General features: G+C 39.7%; 3 protein-coding genes across 3 annotated transcripts; 1 reads left to right on the top strand and 2 right to left on the bottom strand.

The window, feature by feature from the left end:
• The first annotated feature begins 5 nt into the window (after nucleotides 1-5).
• On the top strand, nucleotides 6-13136 carry LOC121967791 (protein FATTY ACID EXPORT 3, chloroplastic-like). The gene is made up of 7 exons (XM_042518241.1): nucleotides 6-388; nucleotides 894-1284; nucleotides 1463-1630; nucleotides 11545-11591; nucleotides 11726-11763; nucleotides 12614-12716; nucleotides 12852-13136. Exons 1-6 carry the CDS (start codon nucleotides 146-148, stop codon nucleotides 12699-12701), a joined length of 975 nt encoding a protein of 324 aa, XP_042374175.1. The 5' UTR covers nucleotides 6-145; the 3' UTR covers nucleotides 12702-12716; nucleotides 12852-13136.
• Nucleotides 13137-13274: 138 nt separating this feature from the next.
• Nucleotides 13275-15407, bottom strand: LOC121967790. The gene is made up of 3 exons (XM_042518240.1): nucleotides 15299-15407; nucleotides 14822-15015; nucleotides 13275-14731 (listed from the first exon to the last, which is right to left on the bottom strand). The coding sequence occupies exons 2-3, from the start codon at nucleotides 14919-14921 to the stop codon at nucleotides 13506-13508; spliced, it is 1326 nt and encodes a 441-aa protein (XP_042374174.1). The 5' UTR covers nucleotides 14922-15015; nucleotides 15299-15407; the 3' UTR covers nucleotides 13275-13505.
• Nucleotides 15408-17670: 2263 nt separating this feature from the next.
• LOC121967789 (serine/threonine-protein kinase STN8, chloroplastic) lies at nucleotides 17671-20713 on the bottom strand. The gene is made up of 4 exons (XM_042518239.1): nucleotides 20112-20713; nucleotides 19283-19456; nucleotides 18345-18749; nucleotides 17671-18187 (listed from the first exon to the last, which is right to left on the bottom strand). Exons 1-4 carry the CDS (start codon nucleotides 20676-20678, stop codon nucleotides 17840-17842), a joined length of 1494 nt encoding a protein of 497 aa, XP_042374173.1. The 5' UTR covers nucleotides 20679-20713; the 3' UTR covers nucleotides 17671-17839.
• Between the last annotated feature and the right edge of the window lie 572 nt (nucleotides 20714-21285).

The following is a 21285-nucleotide window of genomic DNA, read 5'->3' as shown; positions in this document are numbered from 1 at the left end:
GCACGGACCTTGTCTTTTAGTTTTTGCCCAAATACCTTCCATTATTTCAGATCCTTCTTCTTGGTCTCTCCGTCGTTTCTAATTTTCTTCCGACTTCGAGTCTTCCGGCTATCGCTCCACCCTTCTCGCACTTCTGCAGTCTCCAATGGCTGCCTCTCTCCATGGATCCGTTCTCCTTCGGAACACTAACCCTAATCTCTATGGCATCCGAGTCGTTGCCGCCGCCGCCTCGCCTTCTTCCGCGATATCCTTTCCTTTGGCTCCCGCCCCTCGCGGGTTGGTTCCGGCCTGCGCCCTGCTGACCAGAAAAGGTCTGGGATCTCTTCCGGTTCCGGCAAAATGGAAGCCAAAAGGCTTTGTTGCTTTAGCGACTTCTCATGAGGAATCGGTGAGCTGAACTAAGATATCTTTTGCTGTTTATATCTCTCCTATTTTATCTCTAGTATTGATCGGTTCATGATTTTAATGTCCTAATGTGTTATTTTCTGTGCTAAATTGATCACAGAGCAGACATATTGAATTTTGTCTTTCCATTTTGTTGTTGTTGGGGTCACTGTGTTTTTTTTTCTTGAGAATTTGAACGGCCTATACCTAAGATGGGAGTTTCAAGGGCGTGTTGTTTGGTTACTAAATTGTATCTGCTAGAACTTTAACATTGTGGCTTTTTCTTTATACGCATAGCAAGCAGAATTGATCTAATGAGTTTACATGACCACTGCATAACGTTTAAGCCCCAAAATGTGAATGGTTTTGGTTCACAACTCAAATAAAAAAATGCTTGCTTGTGCAGACTTTCAGCAATAAGGGGTCATTATACATATCACACATTATTTGTATTGATTCACATGCTATTGGTATCAAGAAGCTAAAGCATGTCTTAACTCTAAATGTAGAGAAATTCAGATATTGAAGTGGAGAAGGATAATAATGATGCAGATGTAAACGATGGAGGATCAAAAGAAGCATGGAAGGAGTCACTTGAACGCTTCAAGGTTGAAGCCTTAAAGGTTAAAGCTGTATCAGAAGAAGCATATGAGGTTTACTCAAAGAAAGCTATAGAAATGTTGATGGACACATCTGAGAAGCTCAAAATTCAAGCTGATAAAGCACAAAAAGATCTAAGTGTAATAGCTCAAGAAATCTCGAATGAAGGACAGGAGTATCTATCTGAAGCAGCAAAGAATTATCCTGATTCAGTTAGGGAAATATTGGAAGTTTATGCTTCAGTTGAGGAATCGAGCAATATTTCCTCTGTCAGAGATTTCTATCTTGGAATTCCTTATGGTATGCAGGAAGACTAGTTAGTATTCATATATTGAATTGGCTTCAAGATATTCTTATGCTTTCTCATTTAGTTGGGATATCCTCGTTTGTCATGGTGATATCAGTTAGTTATGCCTTGTTTTACAACCACCTTTGCTATTATTTCTATTGTTTTACAAAAGAAAAAAATTGTATGCAGGTTGCTTTCTTGCTGTTGGTGGCTTTCTACATTTCATGCTTACTGGAAGCATTCCTGCCATCCGATTTGGCATCATTCTTGGCACTGCAAACTTGGCTCTAAGTGTGTCAAGCTTGAGGGCATGGAAGAATGGAAAAGAAACCCCCCTTCTTTTGGTTGGGCAAACTGGTCGGTCTTTTTTGTCATCATCCTCTTCTCATTCTTTCTCATTATTTTAAATTGCAATGTTGTTATGACTGGCTCTTGCAGCAACAATTCATCCCTTTTCAACTTTTATTAGCACGTTTTTTTTTCTGATTGCTGCTCTCTTTTTTATTAGCAAAGGCTAATGCATTATTAGTTGGTCTTTGTAGTAGTATCGCCGACATTTGTAAGTTGTCATCATTTATGTTTCCTTTTGACTCATCAATTGGTACTTGAAGTTGACAAATTCCTTCCACTATACTTTTGACTCATCAATTGGCACTTGAAGTTGACAAATCCCTTCCACTATGAATCATGTTTAAACCATAAACAAAATGATTTCTAGTTTCTATGATGAAGTTGGTCATCTTAGTACTCTCCTACCTCTCCTCACATGATAGAAGACTCCAATGCAAGAGTCTAAACCACTTAGTCTCTCCTTTAAACAACATTGTATTGTATCAACTTGAGTTCCTTTACAGGGACAGGCGAGCATATCATCTAGAATCCTAAGTCTTTTTGCACCTACAAGTATAATTAAATTAAACATCTTCTATATAACTTGTATAGATCCCATATTTCAAATATTCATGTATTGTAGTAATATCTTAATATGTTTCATATGGTAGCTACTTCTGGTTGTTCGGACATTGTATTATCTACTCTCATAATCACAGTTCACACCTCAACATTCTTTTCTTTATGTTTTCAACTTTTTTATGTTGTCTTCAGACCAAGCAACCATCTGATCTACATAGTGTGGCATTGCTGTTTTTTTTTTATGTTGTTTAATCACCAAACTCTATGAACAATATCTTCATAAAATGTCTAGCTATGGAATAAAAGATCATAGCTATTTTTAAATTTCAATTTATAGGGATATATTGTTCATTCATCTAACATCCTTATGATTGCCAAAATTTCATTTGATTTCATGCATTTGCTCTTAGTTGGGTTAAAAGTTCATAATTCTACTGTTTGCTGCTCCATATGTATGTTTGGAATCAATTTCAAGACCTTGTAATTAAAGCAATCCAGTTAGTTGATATGTTTAGCATTACTACTACACATGATAAGTTTGGTCACATGTTTTTAGAATTTTCTGGGATTTAGGTTCAGAAGATTTACATAAGGTGGTGACGAAAACAAAAACATTTGCACAATTGAGACATTAAGTAATGGGTAGTGTAGGTAAGATTCTGTTAATTGAATAAGTAATTAATTTGAAGTAGAGGCTTGTCATGATTACAAACTGATGGAAGCCAGCAAATGGCAAAATGCGGCACAAATGCCCACATGACATATTGTGATAGATGAGACATGTGAACTCAATTTGATTTTTCTAGAACTATTCAGATTCCCTAATGTATATTGACATTTGATTCACAAGAAATTTGGCCAAGAGCTTGGTAACTGACAGATAGTACATCCATATCAAGTCCTGAATCATTCTTATATTGCACTTCTGCAGCATGTCCTAATTAATGCATTGCCATATATTATCTATGCCATGAAATCTCTATTGTACTAGAGCACTGAGTTTTGCCTAATTTGTCACTCACCATGTCATATTCATGCAACAATGTCAATTGATTCCTTGTTTATATTGGTATGTAAACTACTAGGTGGTCATCACTTCGATTATGTTTACCTGGAAGGGACTAGCTTTAGTGAAATAAGGGAGGGAAAAGCATGTATAAAATGTCTACCTTTGCTGTGTACATTGAAGGGAAGTTGAGACTGGTCAAACTCACTAGGGAGACAGAACACCATCAAACGCTTGGGTGGAAGTTGTGGAAGGAAAGATGATGGGTAAGAGGAAAGGACTGAAGGGTAATTTGGGCAGTCATTGATCACATCGCCATCAGCTGCTTCATGTTGGTGACCAACATCTTGGCTGGTGGCATATCCATGGTCGAACCACTCAATACTGCCATTGTTACTTTGATGTGCAATGGCATCCTCATTGGCCAGACAACACACCAACAACTACCCATTCTTTCAAAGTAGGACTCACATGGGACAAGGAGGAGGGTTGAGATCAATTGAGAATGATAAAGAGGAGGTTGAGATTGATGTTGTGGTCATGGTGCTGTGATTTTGAAGTTTTTTTTTTGTTTTTAAACTCAAGGATATTATTTCAGCAAGTTTTTAGCATGCAAGTCAATTGGGATGGAGGGCTAAAGTACTTGTGCAGGGGTTAGCTTATAATGCTGTTGATGGAATCTACTTTCCTTCATTTTATGGCTCAGATTGGACCATTCGGCCTCTGCCTTCAGATATGCCTGCAGGGCAGAGAAGTTGGTTGTGTGACAAAGTTTACTTTAGTTGCAGTCTATTCGTTTAAGCTTTGAAGCTGCCAATTAGTAATTCACTTTAAAACAATTCATATCCTCAGCAAATGTATTGTGAAAAGCACTCTTTCCAGTTTCATTTTATATATAAATTAATGAGGTGGATGGGTGGTTAAAGAGGAGTATAAATGGTATTTTACACTTCTTCCATTTCTTCCTCATTATTCAAGTAAACAACATTTAGTCCATCCTCCCTTCTTTCTCTTCCATCTCCCTCCTTTCAAGTAAACATAGCCTTATACAAAAAGTTCTCATGCTGAGGACATAGACTGATAGACTATGTTTGGTAGGAGGGGGAATGAAACTAAGATAAGTGGAATGAGCCATTCTATTGTTTGGTGATTTGGGAAATCGCAAGTGCATGATTCTGTTGGCAAGTAATAAAATATCGATCCACAAGTATTGTTGATTAAACATTAGTTAAGTTCGTAAAGCAAGTTATCTAGACGATCAGGTTACGTGTGGTCACGAGAGAGAGAGAGAGGAAGATTTGAGAGAAGGCCTAGAGCAGGAGTCAAGAGAAGGCAAGTGGTCAAAGGGAGAAGTTGGAATTGTGGGGATCGATTCTAGGACTTCGGTTTCACTATAGTTGATTAGTTGATGTTCCTAAGTATCAGCCACTTTCCTACCCCCATGTTTACATACTTGTAGGGATTTTAACCAAATTACTGATATGATCCCATGAAGGTAGTATCGGAGTGTTTACTCCAATTTCAATACTATTAAGTAAATAGACGCTTAAAAGGTTACCTTTATCATGTAAGGACCAACGGTCATACAATCTAGATTACTCAATCTACTTCCTAACACTAAGTTGGAGAAAACCCATTTATCAATAGTTAGCTATCCCTTGCGAAGAATTAGCTCCTCTTCAAAGTAATGACTCTAAAAAGTCCGCTTAAAAGGTTGGCCCACGTGAGGACCAACGGTCATACAATCTAAAGCATTTCCCTTTCATAGTGACCAAATCTCCACATCCAATTGTACACACATCACACACATTCAATCAAACAAGAACAAGGCATAAGCATATCATAGAATAGGGAAATGACCAAATACATAGTTCATACATTAATATCACATCTTAGGTACTCTTTACATCCTAGAATTAGTAGGTCCCTTTGGAGGCCGGCAAGAGGGGAGGGGTGAATTGCCCTACAAAATAAAACCAACAACCCTTCTCGGATATTCAACTAACTTAAAAGAACTTGTAATTAAAAAAGGCAGAGACTAATTAAAACAGAAAGTAAACACAGAGGAATTACTTGGTTTGCAATCAGAGGATTGCTAATCCAAGGCAAAGAAGGTGCACTAATTGATTCTCCTCTGGGCGGAGTAGCCTCTTACAGCGTTGAAAGCACAGAAAGAAATAACACAAATGAAAGCACTGGATTACAAGTAGTTCGTTGTAATTAAGCTTCTGGGCCAAGGCTATATTTATAGTCTTGGTCCGGGCGCCTGGAAGGGTTCCGGGCGCCCTGGGGGGATAAATTTTATCCCCCAACGGTTGGATCAAGTCAAAACTCGATCCTGTTGAAAAGTCGATTCCGGGCGCCCGGAAGGGTTCCGGCGCCCGGACGCGCCCCGAGCCCTAAGGTCAACATAAGTTGACTTTTCGACTCCGGTTCTCTGGTTCGGCTCGTCTTGGTCCAGGTCTGTTCGCTCCGCTAGCTTGGGTGATCTCGGCCTTCCGGAATAGGGCTCACCCGAACCCATGTTCCGGCCTTCTCCTCGAGCAGCCTTCCTTCCCGGTTTCTCGTCCCTCGAGCGCCGCGCACGCTCTTCTCGTCCACCGGTGTACTCTTCCGCGGACACCTCGTCCCTCGGACGCACCGAGCCCGTCGGCTCTCTCCCCGTGCCGCCTTCTCGCTAGCCGCGTCTTCCGCTCGACTTCTTGTGTTCCTAAGCTCCTGCACACTTAGACACAAGGGTTAAACAAACGCAGGACCTAACTTAGCTTGTTTGATCACATCAAAACACCTTCGGGTTCCAACAATCTCCCCCTTTTTGATGTAAGCAACCCAAGTTAAGTTAGGGTAACCATATGCAATAAAAACGATTTATATTCCAATATTCAATTGAAAAATTATAGTACTTCCCCCTAGACTTAACATACTTCTCCCCCTTTGATCACATAAAAATTGGGGTTATAATTAAGTCTAAGGTAAATTAAATAAAAAACTTTAAGTGTAAAATAATGTCTAAGTAAAATTCAATTTAAAGACACTCTTCAGAATTTTTCTTTCGAAATATTTAAGTAAAACATTTTTCAGATAAAACAGTCATAAGTGTTAAAAAAATTTTAAGTTTTGAAACTTATCTCAACATTCAAAACAAATTTTCTAATTAAAAAAAATTCTAAGTTAATATTCATCAGAAACAATTCTAAGTCTATTTTAAGAAAAATTATAAGGCAAAAAAAATTCTAAGATAACTTAAAAAAATTTCTAAGTAAAAATTTCTAAGATAATAAAAAATTTCTAAGTAAAAGAAATTTAAACACAAATTGAATAACTCTTTTAAAGCATTAAGTAATTCAAATTAATGCTTTTTCAGTTAGTCAATTAAACTCTTCATTTCAATACTTGGCTTCCAGGTCGTGGCGAGACACTAGGCCTTCTTGGTTATTGGAGCAACAACCACTTCCTTAGACAAAGCCTCATAAAGAAATTAGTTGTTTAATTTACTTGTTGAAAATGCTAAGTCTGATTTTAATTTTAAATTAAATAGGTTTTTGGAACCCAATAGAGGTTCCTACCTACAGGATTAACCAAGTATTTCCTAGGTATATAGATTTTTGATATATTTCTAATTTGACTTTGATGAAATCTATAATACCAATTTAAACCTCTATAATTTCTAAAAGTAGAAATATTTGGACCATTAGATTTTTTCAATCTTTCTATTTCTTCTTTTAGTTTTTCATTTTCAATGTTCAATTTTTCAAAATCCTCTATAAGACATGATTTTGCCAAAATTCTCTTTGTTTCTAAGATTTCATTTTCTAATTTGGTATTTTTGTTTTCTAATTTATACATGGATTTAGTCATAGCTTTGATACCAAAGTAAAGTTCATCAGGGGGTAAAAGGCATACCTCACTTACCATATTAGACTTGAAGCCTGAATCTCCCCCTGCTTCGCTACTTCCATCTGACGTCGCTCCCCCTTCATCGATGCTGGGTTTTGATGTGCTTTGTCCTTCGTGGCTTGCCATCAGTGCAATCCCCGCATATTCTTGAGCTTCTGATTCAGATGAAGAAGTGTCATTCCAAGTTGCTTTTAGGTTGTGTTTCTTGGGTGTCTTCATTTTGACCTTCTTGAGTTCTGGGCAGTCTTCCCTTAGGTGTCCCTCCTTCTGACACTGGTAGCACCGTACCTTTCTTCTACCTTGATTCTTTTTATTCTGCATTTTAAATTTATTAGATCTAAAAAACTTTTTAAAATTTCTTACCATGTATGCTTCTTGATCGTCTTCGGAGTCTGACTCGAGTTCATCCTTCTGGGTTGCGTTCAGCGCCATAGTCTGGGTTGTATCCTTTGTCGTTCCTGCACACCTGGTTTCATGCAATTCAAGAGTAGAAAACAACTCTTCTAAAGTACTTACCTCTAGGTCTTTTGAGATGTAGTAGGCGTCGACGATTGATGTCCACTCCGGAGTTCTTGGAAACGCGTTGAGCGCGTAGCGTATAGTGTCCCGGTTTGTTACCGTTTCACCAAGGTTTTCGAGACCAGTAACTAGTTCTTTTACCTTCGCATGTAAACCAGCTACTTTCTCACCTTTCTCCAGACGGATGTTCATCAGTTTGTTGCAGAGGATGTCCCTTCTAGCGAGCTTTGCTTCGGACGTGCCTTCGTGGAGTTCCAAGAACTTCTCCCAAAGTTCTTTAGCAGATAAATAGTTTCCGATGCGGTTGACCTCTTGAGGCGGTAACACGCTCAGTAGGTGCACGACTGTTTGCTACTGACTCATTCCGCTCCTTCTTTGTCAATCGCTCTCTTCTTTTCTTTTCCATTTTATCTATTGGAGCTACAAAACCATATTTCATGATAAACCAATTTCAAAATCTGTTTTTAGGAATACCTCCATACGTCGCTTCCTCTGCGAAGTTCTCCTCGAATTTTGGTGGGACGATGCTTGGTCCGCCATCTTGTTGCTTCGATCTGGTTAGTCCTCCAGAGCGACCTCGCTCCGATACCACTTGTAGGTCCCTTTGGAGGCCAAGAAGAGGGTGAATTGCCCTACAAAATAAAACCAACAACCCTTCTCGGATATTCAACTAACTTAAAAGAACTTGTAATTAAAAAAGGCAGAGACTAATTAAAACAGAAAGTAAACACAGAGGAATTACTTGGTTTGCAATCAGAGGATTGCTAATCCAAGGCAAAGAAGGCGCACTAATTGATTCTCCTCTGGGCGGAGTAGCCTCTTACAGCGTTGAAAGCACAGAAAGAAATAACATAAATGAAAGCACTGGATTACAAGTAGTTCGTTGTAATTAAGCTTCTGGGCCAAGGCTATATTTATAGTCTTGGTCCGGGCGCCTGGAAGGGTTCCGGGCGCCCTGGGGGGGATAAATTTTATCCCCCAACGGTTGGATCGAGTCAAAACTCGATCCTGTTGAAAAGTCGATTCCGGGCGCCCCGGTCGGTTCCGGGCGCCCGAAGCCCTAAGGTCAACATAAGTTGACTTTTCGATTCCGGTTCAACTCGTCTCAGTTCGGCTCGTCTTGGTCCGGGTCTGTTCGCTCCGGCTCCGCTAGCTTGGGTGATCTCGGCCTTCCGGAATAGGGCTCACCCGAACCCATGTTCCGGCCTTCTCCTCGAGCAGCCTTCCTTCCCGGTTTCTCGTCCCTCGAGCGCCGCGCACGCTCTTCTCGTCCACCGGTGTACTCTTCCGCGGACACCTCGTCCCTCGGACGCACCGAGCCCGTCGGCTCTCTCCCCGTGCCGTCCCTCTCGCTAGCCGCGTCTTCCGCTCGACTTCCTGTGTTCCTAAGCTCCTGCACACTTAGACACAAGGGTTAAACAAACGCAGGACCTAACTTAGCTTGTTTGATCACATCAAAACACCTTGGGGTTCCAACACTCTCTACATCCTAGAATTTAGAGGATCACTCCATAGAGAAGGAAATACAACCACAAGACATAAAAAGTAGCAAGCTACAATTCAAATCGGAAAGAAAAGAGAAGAGAATGCTTATCAATGTGTTCCTGGTGTCTTCGGGCGCTCCGGTGGTGGGCAGATCGTCACGATGGCTCCTCGAATGGTGGCTCTAGGATTTCTGCTACAGGAAAACCCTCTTCGAAGGAGGGGGACGAAGTCCCTTGGTCCAAGATGAGTCAAGTAAGACTGTAAGAGTTTGCTCCCTCCCTCATACATTTCAGATCTGCCCTCATTTGTTAGGCTCGGTCAAAACCGGTTTTTCACCCCTTAGACCCAGTATCCTTGGGTTGGTCTTTGAAGAAAATTTGTAAAGCTTGAAAGTATCTACATTTTGATAGGTGGTTCGACCCCTAGCTCCAATCGAGCCGAAAGTTATAACTCTTCGAAGTTTGGTCTGCAATTTGGGTCGGGCAGGGTCGGGCAAGACTTGACAGATTTGCCAGATTTACCGGGTTTCGTCAAAACGGCTTTTTCGATCATTAGATCTGGTTTGCTCTGGTTGGACCCTGAATCAAAGTTGTAGATTGTGAAATTATCTACATTTTGATATGTGGTTCGACCCATGGGTCCAATTGAGCCGGAAGTTATGACCATTTTATTTATGATCCGTAGTGCAGTCAGAATCCTACATGACCCGTGCCCACCGACACGGGCACTCGTGTTCGGCTATGGAAATTGGCTATTTTGGACACGGGTCATGCCTAGCAGCACGACTCCCCATGATGGGATTTGTGGGGAGGCTTTTTAGTGCCGTTTTGTGCCTGATTTCTTCCATACGAAGGCCAGAGCATGTTCTTTTATGAAAGTTTCATTTTGATAGTCTTTTGAATCATTTTTTCTTCCCAAACACTTTATATATTGGCTCGATGATGAGGCATGGCTAGCCCGTGTTGAGCCTTCTTTCGCTCCATTCTTCCTCTTTCTTGGCCTTAGGAGCATGCATGCGCCATAGGACATGACCAGAGCGTGCTCCTTGCTCCAACTTCATGTTCCAAGGGGTTTATGCTCCATTTTTATTCCGAAAACACGGCTTATCAATGAAAACAAGCAAAGAGTAGTTCTCAGAACCAAAAGTAACAAAATGAAGCACACAAAGATAAAAACATGAAATATATGCATATAAAATGGACAAAATGTGCGTCAAATTACGATAAAAACCCCATATGAAATACGCTCATCATTTGGTTGTGATAATGGAGTGGTATAACAGTTGTGATGATCCATTCTATGCTTAATCTATATAGTCCTTCTGGCTTGTCCAATCCACTGAGTTCGCTCGCGCGGTCAGTTCACACCTTTTTAGTCTTCTCAACCCCTCTTGGTCTATTTGGCTTGCGCAATCTATCTGTCTACTTGGATCACCTAGCTCATTCGATTTGCCTAGCACAACCATTTTTGTTCAATTGATCCAGTTTGCTTGGCCAGCTAGGCTTGCCCAACTCCTTTGGCCTGCTCTACCTGCTCAACTTATTCACAAACTCATATGTTTTGCCCACCTGACCTGACAGCTATATTAGTTTATTAGTCCACGTGGTCCAACTAGCTTTTGTTCCACTCATCTCACCTGGTTTAGGGTTTGACCGACACAATTTGTCCCTATCTGTCAGTTTGACCCATTCAATTCTCTTCTTAAAATTCACCAAGCTAGCTTTACTCATTCAAACTGCTTGCTTCTTTTATTCATGCGTTCTATTTAGTTTCATTTCATTTGAAAATGACAAGTAATACTATATTTAAGAGAAGTGGAATGAGACATTCCACCTCTTAAAAAACTATAGAATGTGTAAAATGGAATGCCTCATTTTTTTGAATTATTTCATCCTAAATTGCAATCCAAATACTTGAATGAAATATGAAGGGAATGAAACATTCTCATTACTTCTGTTCTTAAATCTCAATAAAAACATATTTATAAGATCCATTTTCTCATGCTTTATATTACATGTGCAGGGTATTACATTTGTATATCTATTTATCATTATAGTTTGGTTCTTTTAATCAGCAAGCAAGAGCCTATTGTAGCTTTAAAGCTTAGGATTATCATTATCCATTTGCTTGAGCTCAGTAGATATCTGGTGAAGGAGATTTTTTTTTATCTTTATAGTGTTTAATTCCAAATCATTGGCACGCAAAAGAGATTTAGTGATCAGAATTTGTTACCAACGTAGTATATTGGAACCAATATTAATAATTATATCCAATGCCATATAAATTCAAAAATTCATTTGGGTTTGCATCTTCATATTGTGGGTCATCTGGTTCTAATCGGCTTCTTGATTTGACATTTAAGTCTACTGCCATCTACAGCTATTTTATTGTAAATAGGTTTTATTCTCTGTATTCTAATTCAGATGCTCTAACAAACTCTCTACTAGTGCAGCAATTTCAGCTATTATTTTCTTCAGGCAGTGGTTGTTGTGTTCTCAGGTACAAGTTTGTTTTGTAACACAGAATTCAATGATGTACTGGCAAGTTATAATGGTTACTGATTTTATGTTCCTATGAGATTATAAAAAATTTTAGATCGTTTATTTTATTTTATTTTATTTGTAACCATGCAGAGGGGATTGTTTCCGAACCTCTTGATGCTTCTTATCAGGTTAGTATGTTCTAAATTTGATATGCTTGTATTATATGTCAATTGCATTCTTCACTGGCAAGGGAAGATAACTTGCCTGGTGATAATAATACTGCAAACTATCTTAGGCAGATCCATTATTTCAAATGTCCACTGCTGTCTCTTACAGTCTTCTTTTGGACAAGATATACTTTATCCTACGTCTGCACAATTGTGAGGCTTTTGATTCTCGAGTCCTGAAAATAGTCTATTGCCTGTTAGGTTAAATTGTTAATAATCCACACAATGAGATTCTTTAGATATGAATGGGAAATGGAGTGTGGTGCGGAAATCTGTTGTTTTAAAAGGATGTGTTATTCCTTGGGACCATCTCAACCATTATAAGACCTGGTTTGAATATAGATGCACGGTCTGATTCTTGATTGAGCAAATTATTGGATGTGTATGCCGCAGACTGAACTGTATTTCCCACAAAGTATAGATCCCTTGTCAGGTTCTTCTGAGGGCAATGTTCCTTTTGTGTGCATGCGGGCACGCGCTGTATGTTTAGACCTTTCTTGTTCTGTGTCTTTATAGTTCGCTTTCTTGTTGCCATGTGATCAAAAGGTCACGGGTTCGAATCCTGGAAACAGCCTCTTGTAAAAAGCAGGGTAAGGTTGCGTACAATGGATCCTTCCCCGGGACCCCGCATGGCGGGAGTTTCGTGCACCGGGCTGTCCTTTTTTTGTTATTTTTATTGTACCTGCAGAATTTACTTATGTAGTCAATATGACTGTCAGATTTCCTTTCCTCTTGTGCAATCTGTTCTTGTAGTCTGCTTTATGATAAAAAAATTTACCTTTGGTCCAAACCACCTTGCTTTGTTGAACAGTGGTGCGATGCTGGGTTTCTATGTCTATAGAATTGCAATTGACCATTACAACAAGGGTGGAAATGTGGAGCAGAGCTCAGAGAATTAGTGGCATGGAAGTCTGGTTAGCTAAACCTTTCTACACAAGTTTACACACTGAACGTTGCTAATTAACATAATTTTTCATTATAATGTCACAAGATTGATTGATATAATCCAATGCTTTGAAAGGCCTAATCTTAGGTCTTCTTTGATGAAGGATGCATTGAATAAGCTGAGACAATTCTGAAAGAGCGTAGCTGCTTTATAAAAGCGTCTGAAATTTTGCCAAGTTGAAGGATCTGCTTTATAAAATCTTCTGAAATTTTGCCAAGTTGAAGGATTTGCTTTGTAAAAGCTTCTGAAATTTTGGCTTGCAGATGCTTATATTTCCTCTCTCTTTTACCATGTAAGTTTTAAGCCTGTAACTTTCTCTAAGTACTGTTAAAAATGTCACAATTATCTTAGTTCGGAGCATTTGTTTCACAAATACATATAAACGTAAGAGAAATGGAGCATGAATTGTTTTGAATGTGGCAAGAGGACGTTGTCTTTTAGTAATTGCGAAGATGCGTTTGCTTTATCATTTCTTGAATGTGAATTTTTTCATGATATGAGATTAGCAGTTGAAACAACATCGATGTTGTGTTGGAATACAGCAGGAACAATTTAGTAGCATCTTTGTTCAAGTTCTTGGCCGCGAACTTGTCAGTCTCGTTCACAACACCGCACATCTAACAAATTGATAATGGAAGTGCTATAATAATCAGCTCAAACAATCAAATAATCCATTTACATTGCCATCACTCATCAGATTTATACAATGGCTAAATTCATGTTCTCCATACGCTGCTTTAGATTTCGATTCTCTGCACTATTTCAACACTGGAGGGCGAGGGATTCCAGCTCTGACATTGCCCTGGTACGATCTGTTCCCAGTTGATTCACCTGCCAGCAAAAGATCGCTGGCCGAATCATACCCCATGAGGCGATGCAGTCTCGGGGTCAAATTGCCCCTGGCCACGCCTCTTCCTCCTCCAGAATCCAGCTCATCATCTGCCTCGGCGTGCGCGGGACCCGCCTCTGAAAAACTCCGATCATCTTTGGCAGGGAATGGCAGATCGAGAACTGCAGCGCAGCCAGCGCACCTCAACTTGTACAATCCTCTTCTCCTCGTCGAGGGGAAATCCGCCGGCAGTTGGAGCAACTTGGCGCAGTTGCCACAGATGACGAAGGGCGCAGCCCCCGAGACGGGTCGACAGTGCTGCGTCGGTCTCTTCCTGATCGGATCAGCCTTGCGCCTGCTCCCTGAACTCCAAGAGTTCGCCGCCGATGCAAAATTTTCCCTCCCTTCGCTACCAACAGAAATCTTAACCAGTTGCTCTCTCACTTCGTCAATCTTCCTCAAGAGCGCCACTTTGCCATGCAGCTCGCCGCTGGATGAGTCTTTTGCCAATTCCGACCAGTTCTCCGCAGTGATCTGGAACTCGTCGGCGTCAAAAAATGAACTTTTCGATGATGAAGCACGATCTCTTGCCGCATTAGACCGAACTGAACCGGAATGGAGCTTCAGATCACTGTTCGAAGCAGCTTTAACGGTCCTTCGAGATTTTCCGGACTTTCGTTCGGCGGACTGCACGCTCCGTGCCTCGTCCGAGGAAGAGATGCTGCCGTCGTAGTACGCATGGCGAATTCCTTCGTGCCGCAATCTCTCCGCCATGTCTTCCTCCGAGCCGACGCTGCGAGCAGCAACGCGAGGAGTCTGTTCCTCCTCTGCAATGGCCGGCGTGACAAGTTCGTCCTCAACCCGGTCAACGGCTTCTTCGACAAAGTCAACTTGCGGATTTCTGTCATCCCGGCTAAGAGAAGATCTATTGGCAGCACGAGAGCTCCGCCTCTTGACGGCGCGAGGATGATCGTCGAGGTTGGAAGCAGGGGGGGAGTTTTGATCTCCCGGTTTGGAGCACTGCATGGCGGGGGCGGGAGGGCTGGAGAACGACTCCAAATCTGAGAAGCCGACGTCCGATTGACTCTCCGGCTGGTTCATTTGCGCAGGTTCAGCGGTCGACTTTTCTTCTGTTGAATCACTGGCGTTCTTTGCTGCGCCACAAGAATTGCGTCCGAATTGGGGTTCAACGACACGATGGAAACCTAGATTTTGTATAATTAAGGAAAGATTGCAGAACATACCGCGGAGAACAATGCCGCATCCACCGCACTGGTAGACGGGAACATTGGGATACTCCACGAGAAGCTTCTGACATTTAGGGCATCTGACGAGCCTGGCCATTGATGGTTTTTCAGCGAAAGGGGTTCTTCTTCAAGGTGATCGAATTTAATTCAATCCATCCTAATCCTTTCTTCCAACACTTTCTGTGCTTGATCTGAAATGAGTATATATATATTCTCAGTCTGTAGTAGGAAAGAATAATAAATTTTTATGTCGATGAAAAACAGTATGAAAACAGCGATCTATATGGAAACTTTGTTGTGGTCGAAAGGAATAAACTCTCAACTATATATGCATAAAACAACAGAAGGAAAAAAATAAAAGATTTATACGCAACATAAAAAACAAAAAAAAAAAAGCAGAAGAAGAACAAAGCTTTTCTGGAGAATTGAGCATGAAAATAACAGAAAGTAGAAACGCAAAAGGAGAAAATTAACCTCTGCAGAGTGGAGGCAGCTTCTATTTCCTCATGGCAAGTTTGGCTACTGCAGGAAGTTCAGAAGCTCCCCTCTCCCTCTTGGAGGGTGCTTTAAAGGTGCGAGGAAGACTTGGAAGGTGATTAAAAGTCCACGCTTCATCTCTGAAAAAACTACGGATCTTCCAGCGTTGACACTTTACCTACTGGTACGGTGGCTAAAGGAAGGTCCAAAAAGTCAGAAAATTGAAAGTTAAAAGAATACGATAGTACTTAAGATAATGTGATAGTCAAAAGTATATAACAATCAACAGTCAAGTAAAGATGAGAAATAGATGGTCTCACGTCATCAGTTGCATAATTCTTGATTGGTTAAAGGTAGGGTAGATCTCCATATCTGAGACGTGAGACGAAACTTGGATTAGTTTTTGGCCTACCCTCGGCTGATTGGATCTTCCCAGCTCAGGCTTTATAGATGGTCATGGTACTTTTACTAAGACAACTCCCGACCGATTCTTTAACGGTCAAATCATGAAAGATGAGCCTCGTGCTATAGTCTCATATAAAACTCGGTCGGTTGACCATAGCTCATCAAATCAATGCTTAATCTTGGTAGCACATTTGATTGGCCATCCCGAGCTGTCCGTAGCTGAATCCGGACGAGACGAAAAGCATTAAGCGACAGTAATATCAGGGAATCGTAACATCATGTTAGAGAATAACTGTCATACGTCAAAGAATATTCCAGTGGTCTATCATTCCCTAAGAGTGGAGCATTCCTTCCACCAATAGGAGGTAGCCGTACATCCTCTCTCACCCGACAAGTCTTGATATCCGACATTTTTTAACAACGGTCGGACTCTAAAGGTCTGTAACGTCATATAAAGAGGGAGGTTCTCTTCCTTGATCAGGAACGTACACATACACACTCATCTTCAACAGTTCTTTTTCCCATCGTACACTGTCCTTTTGGGGAAAATGACCTAACTTGAGCATCGGAAGACCTGCATCAGGGACTTTTTTCCTGATTTCTTATCTCTGACGCTCCGTGTATCTATCTGAATGTGTGCATAATCTGAGTACCATCAATTCTTTTACCACAATCTTTGGAGGTTTCACTTAGAGGTTCATCTTTTCGACCATCAATTCTTTTACCACAATCTTTGGAGGTTTCACTTAGAGGTTCATCTTTTCGACACGCTGACTCATATTTTGGACAAGATCACCTACAATTGAATTTTTATTTTTTATTTTTTTATTTCCTTTTGTGCTTATGGAAATCTTGCAGTCGCAATTCCTTGGTTTACAAGAAATGATACAAAAATGGGCAAACTTCTGAACTTTTCAAGTCAAGGAAACAAACAAACAAAAAAAAATCAAGTTGCGTGTACTACAACTGTCAATGAAAGCAATAACCCCCTTGCTACAAAACAATCATTTTTTTATTAAATTTAAAATATAAATTTTCATAAAATTATATAATTCCACGTGACTAAAGCTTTATGTTAAACTTATAAATACTTATAATAATTCTAAATGAAATAAATTACAGTATAATATTTTATTTCCTTTGTCAATCTTACAAGTTTTATTATTTCCTTTATGCTTTTATTGCAGTTATTGTATGCACGTTCTCGGCCCGCATTGATCCCTAGCCCATCAAAACTGTCCACTTTATATTTTTTTAAAAATCGAAAATTAAGAAGAAGAAAATATCATTACCCTTTTAAAACCATGTATTTCTAAAAAACAAAAATTAAGAAAATTAATAATATATATTTATTATAAATTTTCAGTTTTATATCCTTTTAAACCCTAAGTTTTAAATTGTGACAATTGGCAAGGTAAACTGCAAATTTAATCAAGACAGTTTAGTAAAAAGATGATTAAATTTATCCTAAAGATCTCTTATGGTCCGTCTCAAGTTATATTAAGAAAGATAAATTATAAAGTTAGTTTACAGTCAACCGTCAGGTGACCGCCAAAGAAGGTAAAATTAGGAGAAGTGAGGTGAACCTCTAATTCCGACTAATTTCAAAATTTATCTGTAGAAAATTTTTATAGAATTAGATTGATCGTCCTCTTAGTTGGCTCACTCACCCATTGACTAAAATTAATTAGTTTTAGTTTTGATGCCTTTTTAAAAGAACAGTTGGCATTGAAATATAAAATATAGCAGTTTGGAATTTGGCAGAGACAGGGAAACAATCTTTCGCTCTATGTTATTTCCAAGTCATGAAAGAATTAGAAGTAATGTTTAGACCTTAATTCTCTCTTATTATTCCTCTCAACACTCTTTTTTTTCCTTCATTTTTTAGGGTTTGATTGACGGTTGACCAGACAAGTCAACGACACAACTGTACTACCGACATCATAGATCAAATCACGACACAATTCACCAGTCAACGGGCAATCTTTCAACTCAAAATGGCTAAAGTTTAGAATTGATTTGAAGAGGCAACAGCCGACTGAATATTGAACAGGATGTGTTGAGGTGCAAGAGAAAAGATGACAACATTTGTATAGATGTTTTGGAATGAAAGTAGATTCATGGAAGAAACACCTACTTTGTCAAGCTTAATTTTGAAAGCACAGCTGCTGCCTGATCACCACTTAGTAAGAAGTAAGGATGCCTCAAAGCAGCATCGGCCGATAGCCGGCCCCTTCTTAAAAACCCTCTTTCTGAAACTAGCTTCGTTGCCAAGTCCCACCCTCTACCAGAATCTAGATCGAGCAGTTGCATGTCCGGCCTCGAACGAGTAGTTTCGCGCCATTTTTTCAGATCATAGCCAGCTCCCTTCAGCTCAGCATTGAAGTTCTTCAGACCTGAAGTGGACCTCAATTTTGGAATTGCCATTTGCATCAGTGTTATTCCTGCTGAGTACATGTCGAAAAGATCAGGGCTGTTGAGCTGCAAAGGCAAAGAAAAGAGGTTATTAGCCTTCGGAATATTTTGATTAAGAATGAGATGAAAATCAAATCTCCATGTAATTGATACTTATAGTTACATGAAGGGAGCAACTTGTTTAAATACAGATCAGAACACAGTAAAAAGTAGTAGAAACTACCTGCCATAGTATTGGAGAAAAAATGGCAGCTATGGGTTCTGGTGGGGGTTTGGGTGTTTCCTCTGGAAGAACATATAATTCAGGAGGACAATAATCGGGATCAAGCAAACCTCGGTCAGGCACGTAGTTCTTGCCGATTCGAAGGTCTGTGGCTGCGCCAAAGTCTATAATCTTGATCTGCCCTTTGCTGGTGACTACCAAGTTAGACGGTTTTATGTCTCGATGGACAATTCCTGTATCATGAATCCTCTTCAGAGAAGTTATTATCTGTCTCATGATCTGTTTAATAATGAGTGCACTTCGTTTTACTGAGTCAACTCCTTCGAGGATACGGCCAAACATGATGGATTCTAAATTGAATGGAAAGTTCCTATCCTTTATGTAATCAGCCAAGGTTCGATCTCCCTGAGATAAGGCAATTACAGAAATTAGCAAATGCAAAAGGAGGGTCCTAGAAACATGGGAAATACTAAGCCAAATTTTTTTACTACTGATATAAATTATGCTCCTTCAACATGCACAAATAGATAAGGTAGATACTCTGGCAGAAAGCCCTTGTTAAGGGCATGGATAATAGGACCTTGCAAAAACACAAAACAACATTGTAAATTGGATTGATGTTGTTGTCTAAAATGTAATTTTATCATGATCAGTCGTCTAGTTTCACACAATATATATTTAAGCCGTATGCTGAAACAAAAGGATATAATGAATGTGAAAAGGCAAAAGATTTTTCAAGAATGACCTATCTTTCTTTGTCGACTGACATACTTGCTCAGCATTTAAATTTGGAGTGCACACTGTGTACACCTTGTTTGGGGTTCATATTGCACTTTCTGACTTCTTTTTGACAAAAATTACACAGATTGAAAACAAAAAGCTACTTATAACTTTGTTAAAGCAAAAACTGTAAACAAGCTTTTGTACAATTTACATACCTCAAATTTCCAAACAAGCCACTTGCCCCCTTTGGTGAATTCTGATGATGTCTTATCAGCAATGAAACTTCCAAGGAACTCAGCGCATGAATCAGGAGCAGCTCTTGCTACACGGTAATTGAACCATTCCTCAAACTCGCCACATTCTTCAGCTCCTTGAACTCCAACCTTAACCTGATACATAAACAAAAGTATGACCAATAACACTAGCATTGGATACTTGTGTTGATATACAAAGTTATAAGATATTCATTCTAGTCACAAAAATGTGGCACAGCCAGATCAAGTGGTCATTAAGCTTATGCAGTTCGCTTATTAGCTTAAAGAGAGAAAATTTCTGCTCAAGAAATGAAGACCAATTACAAAATCTAAAAGTGATATATTTCTTAAAAGACACTATAAAGTATAAACAAATTGTAAGAGTGAAACACTTGGCAATGTTAAAACAAGATCTTTGGTTCTCTTGGATCTATTTGAAACCTCCTAATTCTTCTTGTCTTTCTAACATGAAATCCTAAACCATTTCCTTTTATAGAGTTAGAATACTTCCGTCGGAGCTAGAACTTGATGGAAAATGACTCAACCAACTCCTAACAAATGAACTCAAACTGTCATTTAGATGAGAGGCAATTGACCACCAGTTCTGCTCGGCCAGCTGATGAATGGAGTTTATAGTCCAAAACAAGCAAGAGACCTCTAGCAATTGATTAAGCTGTTCAACCATACTAATTTTTGAGCTACTTGATATTGAATTGAATGAGAACTAGAGAACAACAAGTGTAGTGTTTTAGAAAACCAAATAAATAAATGGTGAAGACAAGTCGCTTGCCTTCTTCAAGATAACCCTTTCCTTGTACTTCCGATCCATGTCCACTCTCCTTCCCCTTTTCCTCACACCACCTTCCACCCCCCCATTCTTGTCTACAATGGCACCATAATACACAACCCCAAACGAGCCCTCGCCCAACTTATCTCCCACAACGAAATCACCCATCTTGAGGCTCCTCCTTCCCAGCAAGCTATCAATCCCCTGCTGCAATGGGGCAAAAACATAGGCATCCACGGCCCCAATAAGAACCCCAGGCCTGACAGTCAAGTAGACCCAGATGAGCACAACCAAGGCCACAATCTCCCATCTCTCTATCTCTGGAAGCCCTGCAAAAGCGGCCCTGAGCTGGGCAATGCCATACCGAGCAAATGGATACAGTGGGCTGTTCGCATCCAACTCCAAGTTTGGGAAATTTTGAGGGAGGAGGTCTTGAATTAGGGCGCTGCACCTGCCTGCAGCATGCCTGGGAGGCTTTAAGGGTAGGATGAAGGGGTTGAGGGATGTGTGTTTGGGAAAAAAAGGGTTCTTGTTGAGAAAGGCAGTGGGAGGAAGCAAGGAAGAAGCCATGGAGGAGAGAAGCTTGTCCAAAATCCAAAGTGGTTATACAAGGATTCACAAGGCTGGATTCTTCCCACGTGGTGGATATAAAAGTCTATCCAAAATAAATAAATAATCCGCGCCTTTTTCTATTTAAGAAAATTAAACCATTTCTTTGCGATATTAAAATCCGATTAATTAATTCTTGGGGATTGAACTCATAAAGGTGGCTATGTTTTTACTTCTAAATATACAAAGAATGAATCAGTGGGAGTTACTTGGAGAAACTCAAGGCCTGTCATTGCAAACTCTTTGTTGATAAGTAAAAGAACATGATGGAAGTTACCCAGGGCACACCAATAAGTCTTAAAATCCTGCACTAGAAGAACACAAAAACTAAAGAGTAATTATAAAAATTTGATTAAATCGATCAAATCCACTGAATAGATTCACTCCAGTTAATTCGATATTTTAATTTTTTTCCTAAAAAACTATTTTTTTTTTCAAATAATTCAATTCAATTTTAATTTTAAAATTATTTATTCAGTTAAACTGAATAAATTAAAATTAAAAAAATGAACCAGTAAATATCTGATAATTCTATTATTATTTAAAAAAATATTTTTAATTAAATCTT

This window comes from Zingiber officinale, chromosome 3B (assembly GCF_018446385.1).
Source record: "Zingiber officinale cultivar Zhangliang chromosome 3B, Zo_v1.1, whole genome shotgun sequence".
NCBI classification, from domain to species: domain Eukaryota; kingdom Viridiplantae; phylum Streptophyta; class Magnoliopsida; order Zingiberales; family Zingiberaceae; genus Zingiber; species Zingiber officinale.
This window is presented reverse-complemented; position numbering and strand designations above follow the sequence as displayed.